Here is a 21,989-nt window from a genome sequence, read left to right on the forward strand (position 1 = left end):
GGAATGGCTCTCCAGGTAGGAAAAAAACAGTGCAAATGGAGAGGCAGAAATCGTATTTTGAGAACCAGGGTGATTTCATTAATGCCAGAATCAAATTAAGGGGCAATCTCTATGGCATAAACCTTTAGAATAATGTTTCAAATTTGTATGGGAATGAGTCTTAATGTAATGAAAACTTAATAATGATTATTTTCTCCAATATATAGATTGTCAATTCTTTGTTATGTATTTATATTATTAAATGAGATTATTCAGTGTTGAGCATACCTTTATACAAGCCAGCATTTACTTGTAAGTTCTTGTATTTCCTTTACAATAAAAATGTGTTAAGGGTCAAATTTTGTATTTGAATTAGGTAAAGGGTTCAACAGTTAACAACAAAAAAAGACAGGCAAAGAGGGGAAACCCACAAATGAGACTAAGAAGGAATGGCCAAAGTGATAGTTGTTCTATCTTGGCTACCAAGAGGATTTCAAGAAGGGACTCATTCAGAGTAAGGAATGTTACTGACTGGGAAAGCAAGATAAGGATGGAAAATGTCCATTAAATATAGCGACAAGAGGGTCATTGATTTGATGATATCATCTATGGTAGATTGGTGGAGATTTGAGACTAATTAGAGTAAATTGGGAAGTGAATAAGAGGGATGAAGGGGAAGACAGTATTTATAGCTGAAAGGCAACATGGAGTCAAGAGAGGATGTTGAGCATGCTTGAATGTCATTAGGAAGACTCCAGTAAAGAAACATGTTGAAGATGTAAGATAAAACAGTATAATCAGTATGAAAGCACACATGGCACAATTGCCTTTATACAGGAGGAGGAACATCAATCACCCTCACCTAAATGGAGAGAGGAGAGGATGGGTGTGGATACAGAAGTTAATAGATTTGGTGGCAAGAAGTTGAGGGGGTTTTCATTTGAAGCCTTCTATCTTCTTTGTGAAGTAAGGGGCAACGTCTACTAGTGGGAGGAGATGGTAGAGAAACTCAAGGTCCCTACTCAGCTTCTTTGGTTAAGTGGCCTTGAAATTTAAGTGTGAACTTGTCAAGGTCTTCCTTTTATCACTTCACTGTCACTTTTTAGACCAGAATTCCTGAGAATTTCAGCCTCTTTCTAGGATCATTCTTAGTTTCAAAAGCAGTCTATTTCCTGTCCAAAATCTTCCACTTATCTAGATACCTCTTTGTCTGTCCACTGGTCTCCCAGGATTAGCATTCTTTTCTCTGAACTATTTTTTCTATCAACAGTAAGAAGGCTGTGGTAGGTAAAGGGTGCTATTTGGAGAAACTTTGGGGAAACTGAGAGGATAAATAAAGAAAAAGTGGTAGAGTGAATCTGACTGAGAGGAATGGAGAAATTAGAAAGTTAAGATAGAGAAAAGTAAGGTGATTCAGGCATTCTAGATGTAAGGATATTGGAAATTGCTACTGGTCACTGAGAAAAGCATCTTGGGTAGAAGATCTACTAGAGGGGCATCTGGCTAGAGCTGGGAAGTCCATTCAGGAGGAAAGTACATCTGGGAGGGTACCAAGATGGAGGTTTCCCACGGATTTTAGTTAAATTTAATAAACTTGAAAAAAATTTACTTTTTTATAATTATAAAACTAATATCTCATTGCTGGTAAAATAAAGGAGAAAATAAGAAAATTAAATTCACCTGTAGATAACTGGAGATGTGGTTAAAGGATAAAGATGGGCGTTGAGGGAAAGAGAATGAGCTCAAGAACAGAAATAGAACAGAAAAGAATTTTTCATAGGAATGATGAATAGTGGTTAGAGGATAAGGTGCCAAATGGAGAATGATGAAAGGTAAAGTGGAAAGTGGTAGGTTGAGGGGGAGCACCATTGCAGACAGGGGCCACCTCTTTTTTATCTTTATTACCAGTAGTATCTAGCAGAGTGTGTAATGCAAGAATGAATGAATGAGGTGCTTTATGGTGGTTAAGAGTATAGATTCTTGAGTCAGGCCTCAGGTCAAAAATGCAGTTTCTGGCACTTTCTTGTACAGATTGCTTAATTTCTTTAATCCTTGATTTCTTCATGTGTAAAATAGAGTATTACATATTTTGTCAGGTTAAATCAGTACTGAATGTAAAACGCCTAACACTTTACATATAATAATAAATCTTCAAGAGATCATTAATGATAATAATAACCACCAGGATAATAATGAATTTGGGAAGGCCTTCCATGCCAGGAGTTTGGGCTTGTTAGGTAGGTCCTGGAAAAAGGATTTTAATTTGGCATCAGATAAAAGAAGAAGAGAACAGGACTGAGAAACTAGTTGGTGGCCATTTTGATAATGCAGGATAGAAGTTATGAGGTCCTACACAAGAGTCACAGCAGTGGTGATGCAAAAGAGGGGGCAGGCAGGAAATGCACTGAAGACAGAGGGTCAGTGAAAGTTGCTAATATGTCAGATGTAGAGGTGAAGAAAGAAGAGTGAGAATTCAAAGGTGACTTTCATTTCTGTGATAACAGGAAAGTCTCAACACTGACCATTTTGGCTCCCATAGTTTTTCTAACTCCAGAGTCAGATAGCGTCAGTCATTTCCCTCCCTTTTTGAGATGTGCCAGTTACTCCTATATTTCAGCATTCTGTCCTTAGTGTTTACATACTGAATGTGCTAAATGAGAAGCTAAGAACCTTATTTGTCTATCAACTGCAGTTGTGTTTGCAATGGGAAGCAAAATATACAGAAAACCACCTCCTGAAGGAAACATAGTGACTCAAGTTGTCAAATGTATCTGGGTAAGTCCATGAATTGTTTACCTACCTTTTTCAGTCAAAGGGAAAGAGATGCTGTGCTGAGCATATAGGTCTTCAAACATGGCTTCTCTCAATGACCTCTGCTCTACTTCTGTGCCTTTTGGCAAACTGAGATTAATCGGTCTTCCCTCTGTGCCTCTACTTAACCATTAAGTTAAAAATAATGTAATCGTTTTTAAAAATGGGCAAAAGTCTTCTGAAATGTAGTTATGTATGTTGCCAACAGAAAATAAGGATAGGTAAAATTAGATTTGAAATATTCTGAAATTCAATGCCTGATGAAATCAAAAGGTTGGAGTAAGTCACTTAAGAGTTATGTGTGTTTGAGGGAAGAGATAATGAATTGGAAAAAGCAGGGGATGTTTTTTTGGTCTCTCCTCTGATATCTACGCTCTGCCCTAGTTTGCCATTTCCAACCGTTTCAAGAACCGTTCTGCGGACATTCCGAAGCGAGAGCACTGGCTGGACTGGGCAGCTGAGAAATACCCAGTAAGTTGGAACTGCAGAAACATCTGATGCCTCCATGTAGTCTTTCCTAATGTCCAAACTGATTCCCTCCTGCTGTATTTGACCTCTTCTCTTACTGCTCTGGGCCACTTCTACTGTAAGCAAGAAAACCCTATCTGGCAATTCAGCCTGTTCCTTCTCACCCCTTCTTGCAGAGGCAGCTCATTATGGATGTGAAGGCACTGACCAGGGTACTGTTTCTTTATATCCCATTGCCCATGTTCTGGGCTCTTTTGGATCAGCAGGTAAGAATGGAGACACGAGGGAGGGGACATGGGAATATATGTATATGTATAGCTGATTCACTTTGTTATACAGCAGAAACTAACACACCATTGTAAAACAATTATACTCTAATAAAGATGTTAAAAAAAAAAAAGAATAGTTCTTTTGAAAGCTACCCCTTCCTCCAGCCCCTTCCCTCTCAGAGAAAAGGATTTCTTTTAATAGCATCTGTTTGCCCTAGGGCTCACGATGGACCTTGCAAGCCACCAGGATGAATGGGAATTTGGTGAGTAGAAGAGATTTTTCCAGAGAAGTCTATCATTTTCTTTATAATCCATATTAAGGAGAAATTTCTTTGTGTTTTTGCCTGAAAACTGACATAAGATCATAATAGATGTGCCTTTAGCATGAAGATACTGAATAGGCAAAATAAAGAAAGCAAATCTAGAAATAAAAAGCAGAATCTTATCTTTAGAAATCAGAAATGTAAGGATGGAAAGGTTTAAATGTATACAAAGAAGCATTGAGAGGATAGCAAATGAAGTGATAGAGCCTGGGGAAGTGGATGTTTTCTTCCATCTAAGCCTGGCCAGGGAGCAGCAGGTTTGATTGCTGCTACAACACAATTGACACCATCTCTTAGGCAGGGCTAACAGCAGAGGACCCAGAGGTGGGATATTTTGTACATGGATACAGAAATAACGGGAAAATTGTAAACATTATTTCCTCTTTTTCCAATTTCCATTCATTGGCAAAAACGCTTCTCTCATTTGTTCCCACTTCCTAGATTATTGTATTGTTTTTCTATCATCTCAGTTGTGAAGAGGGCAGGGTGGAATGGTGCCAGGGTTTTATGATGCCAGTCTGTTTGGAGCCTGCTTAATATAATTTCACCTTTTTCCTTCCCCTGGCTGTCCAGGATTTACCATGTTTGTCCTCTTTTTGACCTCCTGGAGAACAACTTCAGAAACCCTGTGTGTCAGTGGGAGTCTTCACCCTAACCATGATGTCTTGTCCGTCATATTATTACCACCTACGACTGCAGTTACTGAGATTAATAAAAAACACACTGACTTTATTCTCTTTCAAGTTAAAGAAAGCATAGTGAACAGAAAATAAGATTCTCCCTTAAGCCCATCTGCCTTCAGGAGACATAGCCTAAAGCCATTCCCAGTCTCTTTCGCCCCCCACCCCCACCCCCACCCCCACCCCCGGCATACCCTTACAAGATAATAGTGATCCTGAACCAAAGACCTGATAGATTTTACCTTAAGCTTCAAACCTGCTAATTAGCAAGATGGTTGATCTAGGCTTTTTTTTTGTCTTTAGGCCACCATCTTAATGTGATTTGTTATCATGTTTCAGGGGTTTTTTGTGCTTCAGCCTGACCAGATGCAGGTAGGAGACTTCTCTATAGTCCCGGGTACTTATTTCTTTCCTCATCTACACCATTACCTGTAGTAGTAGGATTACCAACCATAATTTGATGTTTTTTTCCTTGTATGCTGAGGAGAGCTAAACATAGGAATGAAAATATTCTCTTTAAGCCCCACACTTCTCTTTCACATCCTCTGTTTAGTAAGTAGCTCCTGATCAACTCCAGGGAGACTGAGTTTTGAGCTCACAGGGAAAGTATAAGCACTGGATTTTTTTCCATGTCAAGTATCATGGAAATATTGTCAAAGAAAGTATAAGGCTTTGTTGTGTGAGCAACAAAATCAGAATCTCTGTTTATTGGTGACTCCCAGGTATCTTTTTAAACTCTTGTTCAACAATCCCCAATTCTTCCTTCTCTCATTCCATTCTCCTGGCCATGACATTTTTCCCTTGGCTGTGGTGCTGAAGAAGATAAGTGAAAATGGGAGGGGAAAGCTCCCAGTTGATTGACAGAAAAACAGGTTCAGAGTGAAACTGGTTCCTTGGGATATTTGGAAGATAATGTGCTATGCAGGGGAAATAGAGTCTTGGGTGTAAAGAGACTGAAGGATGTGGAATCATTCTGTACATAGTATGATGAAAGTGTGTTTGGATGTGAGAGAGAGTGCACACATGCAAATGAGAGCACATGCTCACACTCATGATAGAAGAACATTGTAACTAATCCCTTTTACCATGGTGTTACAGGTACTAAATCCCTTTTTGGTTCTTATCTTCATCCCACTGTTTGACTTTATCATTTATCCTCTGGTCTCCAAGTGTGGCATTAACTTCACGTAAGTGCTCACTATGCCTATGTTGCTCCAAACTGACTCAACATTTGCCCAGTTTGATAAAGAGTCAATATCTTTTCTACTTAGTGATGATTTGTTTTGATTTATCATTTTTCTGCTTCTGTTTATCCATGTTAGATTAAATGCCTGTTAATACTGAAGGACGGGAATTAGATCTAATTAATTCTTATGATAGAGAGTCCAAGCCATTACTGCAGACTTACATATGTGATGTTGAAGAGTTAGGACTCTACTTCATGGGAAGTCAAAAAGTATGTGAGATTAGGCTCCTAAACCAACTTGTTGCTTTGTTCTTGAAAGTTGCCTCTTCAAAGAAGTCCAAAGCCTTTGAGGATAACTAATCCCTTTAAATCTTCCACCGTCCCTATGAAACAAATGGGGGACCTCATAAGAGTGGGGATAGAATTGTCCCTAATTACTGCTTTCCCCCCCTTCTAAATAGAAGTGTTATTTTTTGTAAAGTTTGACAGAGGAGGGTGTTAAGTTTTCTCTAATTTCTGATTTAATAGCAATTTCCTTTTGATAACCACTTACCATATTCAGATGACCTTTTGTCATTTACTCATTCATTGAGCAGTTTATTGAGTTCAGCACCAAGTGCTATGCAAATGTAAAAGCACAAATCTTGCTCTTAAGGAGTTTACTCTTTAGTAAGGAAGCTAGAAAATATGCAAGGTTAATTATTGCAACAAGGTGAAATTTGTTAAGTGCCCTAAGAAGGAAAGCAAAGTGCCAGGGAAATGCAGAGATGGGAGAGAGAGGCCAGGGTCAAGAAAGACTTCTGAAGGAGAGGAAAAGGAGGTAATAATGTATAGTGACTGGTATATGGTAAATGTTCAGTAAATCTGGCTATATTACTATTATTTTTGTTATTATGACATAATGGATAAAAAAATCATAAGCAAAGATAGAGGGAAAAATTTGGTGCATTACAGAGAACAATTCAGTATGACTCAAGTAAAAGTAGAAAGAAGGTTATATGAAGGGGAGGCAATACTTTGAAAAGTAATTGGGACCAAATTAGCTAAGCTTAGGGGGTTTAGATTTTATTCTTTAGAGTCTAGAGTTTAGCTATAATTGTCTCTTTCTTTCCCCTATAGATCACTTAGGAAAATGGCTGTTGGTATGATCCTAGCATGCCTGGCCTTTGCAGTTGCTGCTACTGTAGAGATAAAAATTAATGTGAGTACAATAAATCTTAAGCCATGAGAGCAGGACCATACCTATTTTGTTCACTTTTCTGACTTGTTCAATCTTGATTCCCTGGGCCCTAAGCACAGTACCTGTTTTAAAGAAGGTGCATAATAAGTGTGGTAAATGAGTAGATACAGGGGTAAAGCAGCAGTGCAAAATGAAGCCCACCTCCCACCTGAGTGATTCAGAGTATATTGTCAAGGAATTTCCAAACACCGGTATCCAAGATATATAACCATCTCTTAGATAGCTTACCAGACACTCAAATAACTTTTGGCAGGTTGAATAGCCATTATTAGGGAATGATGTATGAGGCCACGGCTGAGTCAAAAGGCATGGAGTTTGTTACCTGGCATCAGTGCTTGCTATATTGAGCTGGTGTTTCCCCCTCCAAACTGCCTTCAGAGTTTTCTAAGCCAAATGTTCTTTAGAGGTAGGAAACTGTGTCCTCCTGACTAGATGAGCTAGGCTGTCGAGAAAGGACTGAGGTATGTGTTTTCATGGTATCTGAAGGGTTATTTGTTGGTAATTCTAACACGTGTTCTCTGTCCTAAGGAAATGGCCCCACCCCAACCAGATTCCCAAGAGATTTTCCTACAAGTCTTGAATCTGGCAGATAATGAGGTGAAGGTTACAGTGCTGGGAGATGAAAACAACTCTCTGTTGGCAGAGTCCATCAAATCCTTTCAGGTGACGTATGGACTTGAATGAATCAGAAACACATTCAGATTATGTGCAAAGGCAGCAGCATAATACAGTGGTGAAGAGCATGCACTTGGGGAGTCAAACTGCCCCAGTCCAATTCCTGGTTCTGCCATTCCCTAGCTATAAGACCCTGAGCAAGTTATTTGATCTCTAAGCCTCAGTTTTAGCATCTGTAAAATGGCAATAATTTTTATGTCATAAGCTGTTGTAAGGATAAATATTATATGTAAAGTGCTTAGCATAATGTCTGGGACATTGTAAGCTCTCAATAGGTTGTAATTTGTGTTATTATTTCAAACTGCCTTGTAACACACACCCTGTGGAAGAGTTTGGCTTGCATATTTTCACGACTATATTATATATATTCTGAAATATTCATTTAAAAATATTTTTTAAACAATAAAAGTAATATATATTTATTGTAGAAAATTGGGGAGTATGTCAAAAGATATAAAAACCACCTATAAATCTATCACACGGAGATAATCATAGTTAGCATTTTTGTATAAATGAATAAATAAATTTTTAAAAAGTGTTGAAACACTATATGCTGTATTGACCTTGATTTTTTCTTAACATTAACCATCATAAGCATTTTCCCATGCCCTTAGGTAAACTTTGAGAATGTGATTTTAATGGATACATAATATTCTATTCTGTGGATATAACATGGCTTAGTAAAGTATTTCCTTATAGGTATTTAATTTTTTTTGTTATTATACATAATTCTATAATGAACATCCGTACTCATAAATCTTTATTCAAGCCTCTAATTACTCCTATGGTATATTTCTAGAAATGGAATTACTAGGTTAAAGGGTAATGTTGAAAGTATCTAATGAGGTCACCTGCCCTGGGTTACTATGAGATTGTGATGTCCAAGATGGGGTAGAAGGTGAGTGTGACAGGCTCTTCATTCTATAGAAAATGCCACACTATTCCAAACTCCACCTGAAGACAAAAAGCCAGAATTTCCACTTCCAACTGAAATATCACAATTTGTCTGTCTACACTGAGCATTCTGTGGAGGAGAAAAAATGGTACACTCTGATCATTCGAGAAGATGGGAAAAGTATTTCTAGCATGATGGTAAGTTGAGGAATGGCCTAGTTTCCAAATTATCTTAGAGTACAATGACTGGGCTCATCAATATCTTACCAAGGATATGAATGATGATCAAAGTTTCTTATTATCAGCTCCCTCTTGTCAGCTGTAACTGATGTTTACTTCCCTCTATTGTAGGTAAAGGATGAAGAAAACAAAACAACCAATGGGATGACAGCCATGAGGTTTGGATGCCAAGGAGACCCAGGCCTCTCTGTTCTCTTGAATCTTGGGTCTCTTCTGATCTGTGGGGCTTCACATGAAGAGACTTCACATTCTACTTGTCTTGTACAGGGATTCTCTTCCTAGAATGTCAAGAGAATTAGTGTCAGAAGGCATTTCCCAGGGCAGTGAGAAGCACAGATTCAAAACCAAGTCTTTTGGCTTGCTTTCTCATGTGGTATTCAAAGATGACCCTGTATTTATGTACGCCCCCTGTGCTCTGCAACATAAATCTCTTCTGCTGAATTTTATCCACTTATCTTGCTCTTAGGAAAATAACTGAATTCTTTCCTCTCGGTGATCACCAGAGAGAAATTTAGAAGTAAGCAAATAATCCTCCCTTTGTTATTGGTAGTTGAATATCTTTTATAGTTACTGTGTTTTTTAAGTAAAATTTAAAATAAACCTATAGAGGCCTCATGGTTTAGTAAAGGCAACACACTTGAAGTCAAAAGACTTGGTTTTGAATCTAGATAAGGCTGAAGGTCTTGTTAGACAGTCTGGGACATTTACAGAAATGGAGCCTTGAAGGGGTCACCTGCTCACTGGGGCAGGAATCTGACATGAAATAGACAGATGCATGTGCCTATGGCCATCAAGATTAGATGGTTGCTGTTGAGAATAGCATTTTAGAGGAGAGCTTTCAATAAAAAGTTTGAATTTCACTGAAGGGTGGAACAGTCATAATAATCTACTTTTGCATATGCAGCTTCAGAAAAAGTAAACAGATCAAAAATAAGTAAGACAACAATGAGGATAGGACTTCCCTGGGTCAGAGAGCAATGGGAACCTCCAGGAAGGATGAAAGGGAGCAATTTCTAGGTGCAGGATGATTGAATGTCCAGAAATCAATATCAAGGATTTTAGAGGGAACTGCCCTTCTAATCCCATGGGCCAGGGACCAACGCAAATGCTACCAGAAACCTAAACTGAGGGAGCAATTTAGCGGCCCGGGTTCAAAAGACTAGAAAGATGGTTCTGGAAGAGTCCAGGGTTATCTGCAGACCCAAAACAATGATAGCTCAACCTACTGTGGGCTGGGAGTCTTGAGTTTTGCATAAGTCAAATCAGACTTCATTTGTAAGAGGATAAAGTGTCAGTTTTATATAAATACTGGTACGTATTTATACATATACATACACACACACACACACACACACACACACACACACACACACACACATAATTATTTTTCTTAGTGGAGTCTCAGTTGATGAATTACACCATTAGAAGACGGAAAGAAATTAGGTGCACCTAAGGTAGGTTAGTAAGGAGACTCGGACTGCCATGGGTGATCACAATAGTGTCATCCCAGCTGAAATCAGGTGAGAGTATGGCAGATAAAAAGCTAATACCTGAGGAAAGAAAAAGTTAGGGACAGCTAAGACTACTGATTGCTTCTTACATGTGAGTTCATTTATTCACGCAGTTAACAATATGCATCACGTACCTTTTATGTGCCAGCCACTATTCTAGGCACTAGGCATATAGCAGTAAACAAAACAGAAAAGACCCCTGCCCTTTTATCAGGTGGGAGAGTCTGTCTGATCTGTAACAATGTCTCTACCCTTAGGTTTGTTAACACTTTGCATGAAGAGATCAACATCTCCCTGGGTACAGATACCTCCCTCAGTGTTGAAGAAGACTATGGTGTGTCTGCTTACAGAACTGTGCAAAGAGGAGAGTAAGAGCATTACCCTTGTAATTTTACTTTTATCAACAACTGTTTTTTAAATGCTTTCTTTGCATATAGGTGGGAGGATTAGGTATATCTCAGCTAATTTTAAATATACACAGATTCCTGCTCTCTTTCGACCTTTGCCTGCTTCCCTCAGTCTCACCTTTTTCTGCATAGATATATTGAGACCATGCTTGTTGTAAAGGCCATACTGTATAGTCAACAAGGCCATCTCTGGGAGGTTTGCCAGTTTATTACTGGCTCCCACTCCTACCCTTTGGTAACTCCTATTAACGCCTCGTTCGAGCTTATCCTTTCAGGTTCACTGTTTTATGCTGTTCCACTAATTCATAAGACTTAGAAGAGAAAAATTCTTAAAATTTAGATGAGAAGACTTAGAGTCTGAAGTTCACAAAAGAAGACAATTTGTGCCTTCTGCATTCAGGTTTAAGGTTTAAAAAAAAAATTAGCCAACAGACAATGAAAAGCTCAGATCAGGGGTAGAAAAAACCTGGCATGAAAATAATTCACTCTGAGACTCCTCTCCTCAAAGAGAAATGGTAGCTTTGCTGATTGATTCACCATCAGTAGAGAGATGAAATCACTCTTTCCTCCAGAGATGGGAATGCTTTTCTAAACTGTAATGTCTATTCTAACCTAAAATTGTCCTGTTCCAGATATTCTGCGGTGCCTTGTAGAACAAAAAATGAGGAATTTTCACTGAATTTGGGTCTACTAGACTTTGGTGCAGCTTATCTGTTTGTTATTACTAATGTAAGTAGCTCCTGGCCACCCTTACTCTCTCCTTCCATATATCTGTATCTATATTTATGTCTAGATAACTATATCATATCTCTATATATAAATCTATATCTATCTGAATCTGTATCTGTCCTGGGACCCAAATAAGACTCTGTGGCAAGACAGCATCACATACTTATTTCTAGTGAAAGGTGATAGTTTCTATAATGACTTTAGAAAACCTACTAAGGTCTCCATGAGAACTTAAAAGAGATAACATTGGCAACAGGCACAGGGTCTTGGGGAATGGTAGACATAATTTATCTTGAGTCATTGCTATGAGGTGACATGGTTTGCTGCAGTCTCATTATGGCCCCAAGAAAACAAAAATTGTTTAGGTCTTCTTGACTGACTCCACATGTGGGTCTCCTAGCTCCTTGGAAACCGATCTGCTAGCATATCACAGTCTGAAATACCAAGACTGGTAACAAATGTCAGTCTCTACACAAAGTTTGGGGGATGAATTAACTGTGCTCCATCAAAAGCAATTGTCTCAGCACTCAGGACATGACACCTCTGAATTTTAATTCTGATGTGAATCTTGCTTCTAATTTTATTTCATTACTTTTTTTTTTTTTTTTTTTGCGGTACGCGGGCCTCTCACTGCTGTGGCCTCTCCCGTTGCGGAGCACAGGCTCCAGACGCGCAGGCTCAGTGGCCATGGCTCACGGGCCCAGCCGCTCCGCGGTATGTGGGATCTTCCAGGACCGGGGCACGAACCCGTGTCTCCTGCATTGGCAGGCGGACTCTTAACCACTGTGCCACCAGGGAAGCCCTATTTCATTACTTTTGACATTGTATTAAATATAAAAAGAAGACAGTGAATAAGGAAAAGATGGAAAATTTCTAGAAGTGTGATGAGAATAATCTGTAAAGTTTTTTTTATTTTAATTAATTAGCATGATATCTTTAGTATGCCATTTTTTATTACAGCTTTATTAAGATATAAGTCATATACCATACAGTTCACCCACTTAAAGTGTATAATGGTTTTCAATGCATTAACATATTCAATATATATTGTATATTCAATACATATATAGAATATATTTTCAATAATATATGTTCAATGGTTTTTAATAAATTCACAGAGTTGTGTAATTTTAGAACATTTTCATCATTCCAAAAAGAAGCCCCATATTCATTAGCAGTTACTCACTATTCCCTCCCATACCCTCTAGCACTAGCAACCACTTGTTTACTTTCAGTCTCTATAAATTTGCCTATTCTGCCTATTTCGTATAAATGGAATGATATAACATGTGGCCTTTTGTGTCTGGATTCTTTCATTTAGCATATTTTTTAAGGTTCATTCATATAGCATACATCAGTACTTCATTTCTTTTTATTGCCCAATAATATTCCATTGTATAGGTATAACACATTTTATGCATATATTCATCAGTTGATGAACATTTGGTTGTTTTCACCTTCTGACTAACATAAATAATGTTGTTATGAACATTCATGTACAAGTTTTTGTGTGGACATATATTTTCACTTCTCTTGGGTGGAGTTGTTGGGTCACATGGTAACTCTATGTTTAACCATTTGAGGAACTGCTAGACTTTTTCAAAGTGAACGTACATTTAACATTCCCACCAATAAAAGGTGGCAATTTTTCTACATCTTTGCCAACACTTGTTTTTCTATCTTCTTAATTATAGCCATCCTAGTAGGTATGAAATGGTATTTCATTGTGGTTTTTATTTATATTTTCCTGATGACTAATGATGTTGAGCACCTTTTTATGTACTTTTTGGCCATTTGTAATCTGCTTTGGAGAAATGTCTATTCAAATTCTTTGCCCAATTTCTAATTGGGTTGTGTTGAGTTGTAAGCATTCCTTATATATTTTAAACATAAGTCCATTATCAGATATATGATTTGCAAATATTTCCTCCCATTCAGTAGGTTGTCTTTTTAACTTCCTTAATGGTGTCCACTGAAGTACAAACATTTTTAATCTTTATGATGTTCAATTTATCAATTTTTTTCTTTGATTGCTTGTGCTTTTGGTGTTACATCTAAGAAACCATTGCCAAATCCAGTGTCATGAGGATTTATGCCCATTATTTTCCTTTAAGAGGTTTATAGTTTTGCCTCTTATATTTAGGTCTTTAATCCATTTTGAGTTCATTTTTGTATATGATGTGAGCTTGGGGCTTAACTGCATTCTTTTGTATGTGAATATCCAGTTGTCCCAGCACAATTTGTTGAAGACTCATCTTTTCCCGTTAAATGGTCTTGACATTCTTGTCAAAAGTCAATTGACCAGAAATGTGAGGGCTTATTTCTGGATTCTTAGTTCTACTCTATTGATCTATATATTTATTCTTGTGCCAGTACAATAATCTCTTGATTACTGTTATTTTGTAGTAAATTTCAAAATCAGTAAGTATATGAGTTTTTCAACTTAGTTCTTCCCTTTAAAGATTGGTTTGGCTATTATGGGTTCCATGAATTTTCATATGAATTTTAGGATCAGCTTAGGATCAGAAGCCAGCTGGGATTTTTGAGAGGGATTGCACTGAATCTGTAGGTGATTTTGAGGAGTTTTGCTATCTTAACAATATTGTCTCCTGGTCAGTGAACATGAGATGTTTTTCCATTTATTTAGGTCTTCTTTAAGACCTAAATTTTTCAACAATATTTTATAGTTTTTAGAGTATAGGTTTTACATTTATTTTGTTAAATTTGTTCCTAAATATTTTATTCTTTATTTTGCTGTTGCTAATGTAATCATTTTCCTAATTTCATTTTTAGATTGTTCATTGCAAATATGTAGAAATACAATTGATATTGATCTTGTGTCCTGCAACCTTACTGAACTCATTTGATAGTTTTAATAGTTTTTTAGTGGATCCCTTAGGACTTTCTACATACAAGATCCTGTCATCTGCATAAAGAAGCTTTACTTCTTTCTTTTCAGTGTGGATGACTTTTATTTCTTTTTCTTGACTAATGCTCTTGCTTGAAACTCCAATACAGTATTGAATAGAAGTGGTGAGAGTAGACATCCTCTTAGGGGGAAAGCATTCAGTCTTTTATCACTAAGTATGTTAGCTGTGGGGTTTTCCTAGGTATTTATCAGGTATCAGGTTAAGTTCCCTTCTATTCCTAGTTTGTTGTGGGTTTTGTTTGTTTTTTACTATGAAGGGGGGAGGTTGAATTTTGTCAAATGCTTTTTCTGTGTCTATTAAGATAATCATATGGTTTTCTATTGATATGGTATATTATATTAATTGATTTTCTGATGTTAAACCGACCTAGCTGTATTAGTTTTCTAGGGCTGCTGTAACAAAGTACCACAAGCTGAGTGGCTTTATCAACAGAAATTTATTTCCTTATAGTCATAAAGGCTAGAAGTACAAGATCAAGGTGTTGGTAGAGCTGGTTCCTTCTGAGAGCTGTGAGAAAGAATCTGTTTCAGGGCTTCCCAGGTGGCGCACTGGTTGAGAGTCCGCCTGCTGATGCAGGGGACGCAGGTTCATGCCCCGGTCCGGGAGGATCCTGCATGCCGCGGAGCGGCTGGGCCCGTGGGCCGTGGCTGCTGGGCCTGCGCGTCCAGAGCCTGTGCTCCGCAACGGGAGAGGCCGCGACAGTGAGAGGCCCGTGAACCAAAAAAAAAAAAAAGAATCTGTTTCATTTAGCTTCCTTTAGCTTCTAGTGGTTTTCTGGCAGTATTTGGTGTTTCTTGTTATGTAAAAGAATCACTCCAGTCTCTGCCTTCATCTTCTCATGGAGTTCTCCCTGTATGTTTGTCTATGTTCAAATTTCTCTTATGAGGACACCAGTCACACTAGATTAGAGCCCACCCTAGTGACCTCATTTTAACTTGACTAATTCTATCTGTAACAACCCTATTTCTAAATAAGGTCACATTCTCAGGTACTAGGGGTTAGGACTTCAACATATGAGTTTTAGGGGGACACAACTCAACCCATAACACTTGCATTCCTGGTGTTTTCCTTCTGTCTCTCATATACTGCTCAAGATAGAGGCTATATATATTGTTTCTGAATGCCAGGATAATAAGCATCTAGAGTACGGATCATATATTAGAGACCTAAGGGCCCAGTTCCTCACATAGTCCTGTTTTGTTTGGTCTGTACAGTCTTGACAAAAATAAAAATAATTATTATTAATTGACAATATTTAAAATTCAAGTGATTTTACCTAAGAAACTGTATTCCTTATATTTCTTAAAAACAAAATCAGAAGATTCTATAACAGGTATTACCATGTCAGTTGGCTGGTGCTATACTGGCTGTACACTTTAGATGGGGTTGGGCTGTCCAGTTCACCATAGTCCCTATCATTCCCATTCAGCTTGCTTTGTTTAGTTAATTACCTGCCTGTGGGTATTTGAGAATGTGACCTTGATTTACGAGCTGAGGTCACAGTCTTCTCTTAGGCTAAGAAAACCCAAATATATGCCTAGGTATTGTTCACAATACCAACTAAAACAACATTTGCCTTACTACATTTCGAACGCAATGGCTTTTGACTCAGAGAATCAAGGGCATTTGGACATCAAAGACTTTTGATTTCAGGGACTTTTGACCTATATGTTTTAGCTCTGCTATTTTTATCTCATGATATATCCAGATATTACACCGGCTATTTAATAACACTTACTACCTAATAACTGGGTTTTACTCCAACAAAAATATATAATTCCAAAAATTTAATTCCATTATTGTAAGAAATATTAGTAAATATAATCTATATAAAATAAAACCAACTACAGCTATTTTTTATCTCATGATAAAAAATATTTTTTATTTTTTTTTAATTTTTTTTATCTCATGATATATCCAGATATTACACCGGCTATTTAATAACACTTACTACCTAATAACTGGGTTTTACTCCAACAAAAATATATAATTCCAAAAATTTAATTCCATTATTGTAAGAAATATTAGTAAATATAATCTATATAAAATAAAACCAACTACAGCTAAAAACCTGCATGTAATAAAAGTAATTTTAGATGAAAAAAGAATTGTAGAATCGTGTATATTGGTAACATTAATAACAAAAAGTTGACCCTGAAAAGATTTCTTTTTGACCAAAATTTCACAGAAAAATTGCATCTTTTTGACAAAATTTGAATGTGTAAGATTTGAGTTCAAAAATAATGGCTAATAAATAGAATTCAACATAGCAAGTGGTATTTGATATGGATTTTAAAACATTGATCAAGAAAATCTTCAATGTGAGGGTTACCAAGAAAATAACTCATTTTGATAAAAGTAATTTTAGTAAAATAGATATTTAAATGGAAAATGTTAGAAATAGTTTAACTGTATTTACATAGAAAATTTAACAAGGAGTTAAACTTTTCTTAAGTACATGCTTTTCTGAAAGTTCATTGTGTTTGTATAATTCAGATGCCATTTTACATTTAAAATGTTGGCCAGGATCAAAATACCCAGTAGGTCAAAATGGTGGGAATCTAAAGTACAGTATCAAAATAGTCTACCATTTAAGGGCTCTACAGTAATGGTATTTGATTGACTGAAGTCAGGCAAGTGAGTTCAGTGTTACTGAAAGGAATTTCAAAAAACTGAAATTGTGTAGAAATTGCTTGGTAGCACAAGGATGAAAGTACAATGAGGGGACGGATATAAGACCATAAAATGTTTTAGGCCAGGAATGTTTACTTGAGACTCCTGACAAGCCCATTTCTTCTTTCCCTCACTAAGAGCACCAGTCAGGGTCCTCAGGCCTGGAAGATGGAATATATCCCAGCCAACAAAATGTCCATCGCATGGCAGCTACCACAATATGCCCTTGTTACAGCTGGGGAGGTCATGTTCTCTGTCACAGGACTTGAGTTTTCTTATTCTCAGGTAGGTTTTTGCAAGTGGAAGGTGGAGGTGGAGCTGTTGCTCAGAGGGTGGAGTTTTAATCCTGGCACTGCCTTAATTAGGTATGTGACCCTGGCCAAGGCCTCCATATTTTTTGGCCTTAGATTCCTTATGGTCCTGAACAGAGTATCAACTTGACTCCTAGGGTAATGGCAGGCTGCATCCCTATGCTGTTTGGAATCCAGAAAAGGATACTTAAATACTAAGAATAAGGGCTACGGAATCAAACTGCCCACATTCAGATTTTGGCTGCACACCTAATGTGTAACCTTGAGCAAGTGTATCTCTCTAATGCTATTTTTCTTTATGTATAAAATAATAGTAATAGAACTTATCCCTTAGGGTTGTAATGAAGATTATGATATAATGAATTAAAATATTCAGTTAAGAGCTCCATCGTATTGTTACTCTGAACATTATTACCATCAGTGATAGCTGAACTTAGTAGGGGAAGTTTTTGTGGGAGAAGGTTTCTGGTTGGATGCATGGGGCATGAGGGTGGTGTAGGGAGTTTGTTTACTAACAAATTTGTGTCCTCTCTAGGCTCCCTCTAGCATGAAGTCTGTACTCCAGGCAGCCTGGTTGTTGACAGTTGCAGTTGGGAACATCATCGTGCTTATTGTGGCACAGTTCAGCAGCCTGGTACAGGTATGGACCTAAGGGAAGCAGGAGCACGTGTCTATCCAACTTCCTCTGCTCTCTCTTCCCCCTCCCCTCTGTCTCCCACATTCCCCACTCAGCCCTCTGATTTGAGATGGATTAGATACCCACAGACTTTGCCAGAAAAATAGACATGTAAGTGGCAATAATGACTACCATAGGCCCATGCAAGGAGAGGCCAGTGAGCCCTGTCTTCTGCCAAAGCTCTTCCTAAACAGGTGACCCTGGGTAAATCTGCTCCCCAGTCCTCATCCTATAAAGATCCCTTTAGTTTCAGGTTCTCCATATTCTTCTCTTATATGTATTTCTTCCTGCAGTGGGCCGAATTCATTTTGTTTTCCTGCCTCCTGCTGGTGGTCTGCCTGATCTTCTCCATCATGGGCCACTACTATGTTCCTATAAAGCTAGAGGATATTCAGGGGTCAGCAGATAAGCAGATTCCCCAAATCCAAGGAAACATGATCAACCTGGAGACCAAGAAGACAAAGCTCTAATGACTCCCTGGACTCTGCCCAGACCCCAATTCCTGACTCTGATCTTGGCCATCACCATCTTTAAGCATTTCTTACTCCAACTTGATTAGAAGAGAGAAGTAGTGTCATATCTGAGCTAATCTCCTCTATTTTTCTCCCATGATAGAGGCAGTTCTAGGACTGGGTTTTTCAGTACATTATAGCAAGTCCCCTGAGACTCTATGTCTTCCCATCTCTCAGTGAACTCAGTAAACCTTGTGTAGTGTTGCTGAAGCTGGCCTGCTACCTCCAAATGGCCATGAAAAACACAAATGTAAAATTGAGGTTAGTCTCTGTGGTTATCAAAGTTATGTAGGAGTTGTTTTACCTGCCATTTAGAACTGATGACCCCACTTTTTGAAGTGCTGATTTAGAGGCAAAATTGCAGAATAACAGAGAAATGGTATTTCAAGTTTCTTCATTAGCAGTGTAATTGTACTGTGTACAAGGACCTCAAGAATTGGTATGTCTGGTGTGATCTGGTCCAGGGCCTGGCTTCTCAGGTATCCAGATTTGATAAGACCGTAGTTAATTTTTCAGTACAGAGAGTAGGAAACAAAATGACATTTTATTAACACATAGGAGAAGATATATCTTTCTGATAATTACAGTATTTTATCCACTAACCCAAATCCCCTTTCTCAGTACTGATAGATATTTGGAAACCAAATTAAAGATAGTAAACATGGCTCTGGAAAAGAGAACAAGTATAAATTGCAGAAGTCCTGATGAGCCATTTCTTCTACAGTGTACATTCTTCTTAGGGACTACAATGTTTCAGCCCTAGAGTACGCCCTCCTGTGGACAGCTGTGTAGACACTAATTATAATTTTCCACCCCTGCCTTTTCAATGTTGTTGGGCCAGCTTTGTCTTATTATTACATCATCTTGCTTATTGCAACAAGTATTTAATAACAACAGTATTTTTATGAACATAACTTCCTTTTTTATTAGTACTTCCTTCGGCCTCAAAGTAGTGGATCTGTTTTGATAATTTTTCCTGTTTTACTTTTCCCAAAATTTTTAAATGCCATTTCTTCATTTAGGCCTAGATTTTCCTGTTTATTAAAAAAAAAAGTTATATTAATACTCTAGGTTTGAGCTTCTAAAATGGCAGTGCTCCATGGGGGACATGGTCCCATATCAGGATTCTAACAAAATGTGGGGGTTGAGGGAAGGAGTGGTAGAACATGACAGGTTTTTGTTTGTTGCTGTGTTGGCGAAAGAAGTTGAGAAATATTACCTTGCACACAATGAATGAATCAGTGGACAGACATGGGAATATCATGACTCTACAATGTATTGCTGGGGGAAAAGTTCAGAACAGTTGTCCTGGAGAGCCTCATTTCCATTGGTTTTGCTCCATTATTCTCATCTAGAACTGTGTTGAGTCAGTCTCACGTTATAAACATAACAAGGAAAGTTGCTTAAGTTTCCCAAGCTTTAATACTCTAGTCTTAGTTACCAAGTTTTCCGAAGTACCGAAGTGACAGCAACACCATCCAGTTTCCACAGATATCTTAATGTGAACCTGACTGTGCTTCTTCAGAAGATTCTCTGTTCATTTTTGAGCAGCTTTAACTCAATCTGTTCTATGAACTATTGTTTCAAGAGATAGTAACAGTGCTCTGTGAATAAAAGTTTTTATGGATAAATAACTTTTGGAAATGAAGCATATATATCTTCTTCTTAACATTTGCATATTAAGGATTCTGAGATATCCTTCAGTAAAGACACAAGACACTTTGTTTAATTTCACATGGTATAGTGTTCTGCAGAACACTGACTTGGCAAAAGCTGGCAGGAAATTCTTCCTTATGTTGAACTGAAAGCTTTCTCTTTGGAACCTCCTACCATTGGTTCTTTCCTTTATGGCCAACAAGAATAAGCATAAACCTCTCTTTTATGCAGCAGAATTTCTGCTATTTGGAGAGAATTTTCATGTCGCCTCCCCAGTCATCAAGTAAGTATTCATCAAGCTAAAGATTCTCAGTTTTTTTTCATGGCTCTTCACAGGGCGTAGTCCAGTCCTTTCACAACTGTTTTTCCACTTCTGAAAAATATCCTTTCCCTGAAATGTAACAGTGGGTCAGAATCCCTCTTAATATGTGATATCTGAAGCCAAATATGTATGACATTCCAGAATTGGTTGGACCAGAAGAACTACAACCTGCTTTTCTCCAAACAATACACTTCTGTTAATGTAGCCTTAGGTAACATTAGATGTTTTTGGCAACTGCATCACAATGTAGGCTTACATTTTAATCACATGGCTGGTTAAAACCTCAATATTTTTAAGAGAGTTATTTTTTTATTCAAATACATCTTTGAGTTTCACTATATGCCATTCATTGAGTTAGGTGTTGGAAAAACAAAGATGAGTAATCTGCTATACCTGTGTGCAAGGTTACCTCACTTATCTTGACTAGCTGTCAAGATCTTAGAGAGTACACAGGGCTTGAGGAAGTAATGGAATACTGAGGAAGAGCAAGAAGGACAGTATGACAGGACTGGAGTGAGTAAGGTGTAAAGAGGTAGAGGATGCAGTCCCAGGAAGCTAGGGACCAGATTATGTGGGGCCTGTGGCCATGATAAAACATTTTGATGTTATTCTAAGTGAGATGTGAAACCGTTGGAGGTTTAGAACATGGGGATGACATAATCTGACATTCTCTAAGATCAATTTGGCTGCTAAGTAGAGAATTGTCTGTAAGCAGGAAGGAATGGAAGCAGGGAGTCCAATTAGTAGATATTTATAATAGTCCAGGTAAAACATGATTGTTATTTGGCCAAGGTGGTAGCAGTGGAGGTGGGGAGAAATGGCTTGACTTGGAATAAATTAAATTATCTTTAAGGTAGGACTGACATGAATTGAATATGGTTTGCATATATGATTTGAAAGAAAGAAATCAGTGCTGACTCTTAGATTTGAAGGCTCGAGTAATGAGGATGAATGATGGTGCAATTTTCTGAGAGTAGGGAAGACTAGGGCAAGAATAGATTTGGGGTGTAAAGTAACTAAGAGTTTTGTGCATGTTGAACTTCAGATGCCAATAAGGTATCCAGCTGGAGATGCTGAGCTGGCAGTTTTATGAGTCTGAAGTTCAGTTAAGAGCCTGGAGCTGGATATATAAACTTGAGAGTCATCAGCATATAAACGGTATTTAAAGGCGTGACACTGGAGCAGATATCCTAGGAAGTAAACGTATACAGAGAAGAGGTTCAAGGTGTAGTCCTGGGGTTTCCCAACATTAGAGATCTAGAAGAGGAGGATCCAGAACAGGTGATGAGAATGAGTGATTTATGAAGTAAGAGGAAAACCAGGAGAATGTGATTTAATTATACATTGTTTATTACAATTAGATGAAACTAAAATGAAAAAAAAATCTTTGACCTAAAGGAAGCACATGTTCCTCTTAGGAAACCTGGGTTCTGGTAATTTCTATGTAAGTTTACCTGAATTCTTTTGCCTCCATGGTTTAATTCAATTTAATGGAAC

At 37.8% G+C, this 21,989-nt stretch overlaps 1 protein-coding gene across 1 annotated transcript in view; it reads left to right on the plus strand.

Annotated features, from left to right (window-relative positions):
• The window catches only part of SLC15A2 (solute carrier family 15 member 2), a 37,451-nt gene extending 18,323 nt beyond the window's left edge, over positions 1-19,128 (plus strand). Inside the window, exons 9-23 of the mRNA XM_082839712.1 lie at positions 2,672-2,754; positions 3,175-3,261; positions 3,435-3,524; positions 3,746-3,790; positions 4,870-4,902; positions 5,629-5,717; positions 6,836-6,917; positions 7,485-7,619; positions 8,559-8,723; positions 8,877-8,923; positions 10,534-10,644; positions 11,316-11,412; positions 17,154-17,300; positions 17,862-17,966; positions 18,296-19,128. Coding sequence (XP_082695838.1) covers positions 2,672-2,754; positions 3,175-3,261; positions 3,435-3,524; positions 3,746-3,790; positions 4,870-4,902; positions 5,629-5,717; positions 6,836-6,917; positions 7,485-7,619; positions 8,559-8,723; positions 8,877-8,923; positions 10,534-10,644; positions 11,316-11,412; positions 17,154-17,300; positions 17,862-17,966; positions 18,296-18,472 — 1,493 coding nt within the window. The 3' untranslated portion in view covers positions 18,473-19,128. The remainder of the gene's footprint in view (positions 1-2,671; positions 2,755-3,174; positions 3,262-3,434; positions 3,525-3,745; positions 3,791-4,869; positions 4,903-5,628; positions 5,718-6,835; positions 6,918-7,484; positions 7,620-8,558; positions 8,724-8,876; positions 8,924-10,533; positions 10,645-11,315; positions 11,413-17,153; positions 17,301-17,861; positions 17,967-18,295) is intronic.
• Positions 19,129-21,989: the final 2,861 nt, after the last annotated feature.

The sequence above is a fragment of the Leucopleurus acutus genome (genome assembly GCF_964270905.1).
Source record: "Leucopleurus acutus genome assembly, chromosome: 5".
NCBI classification, from domain to species: domain Eukaryota; kingdom Metazoa; phylum Chordata; class Mammalia; order Artiodactyla; family Delphinidae; genus Leucopleurus; species Leucopleurus acutus.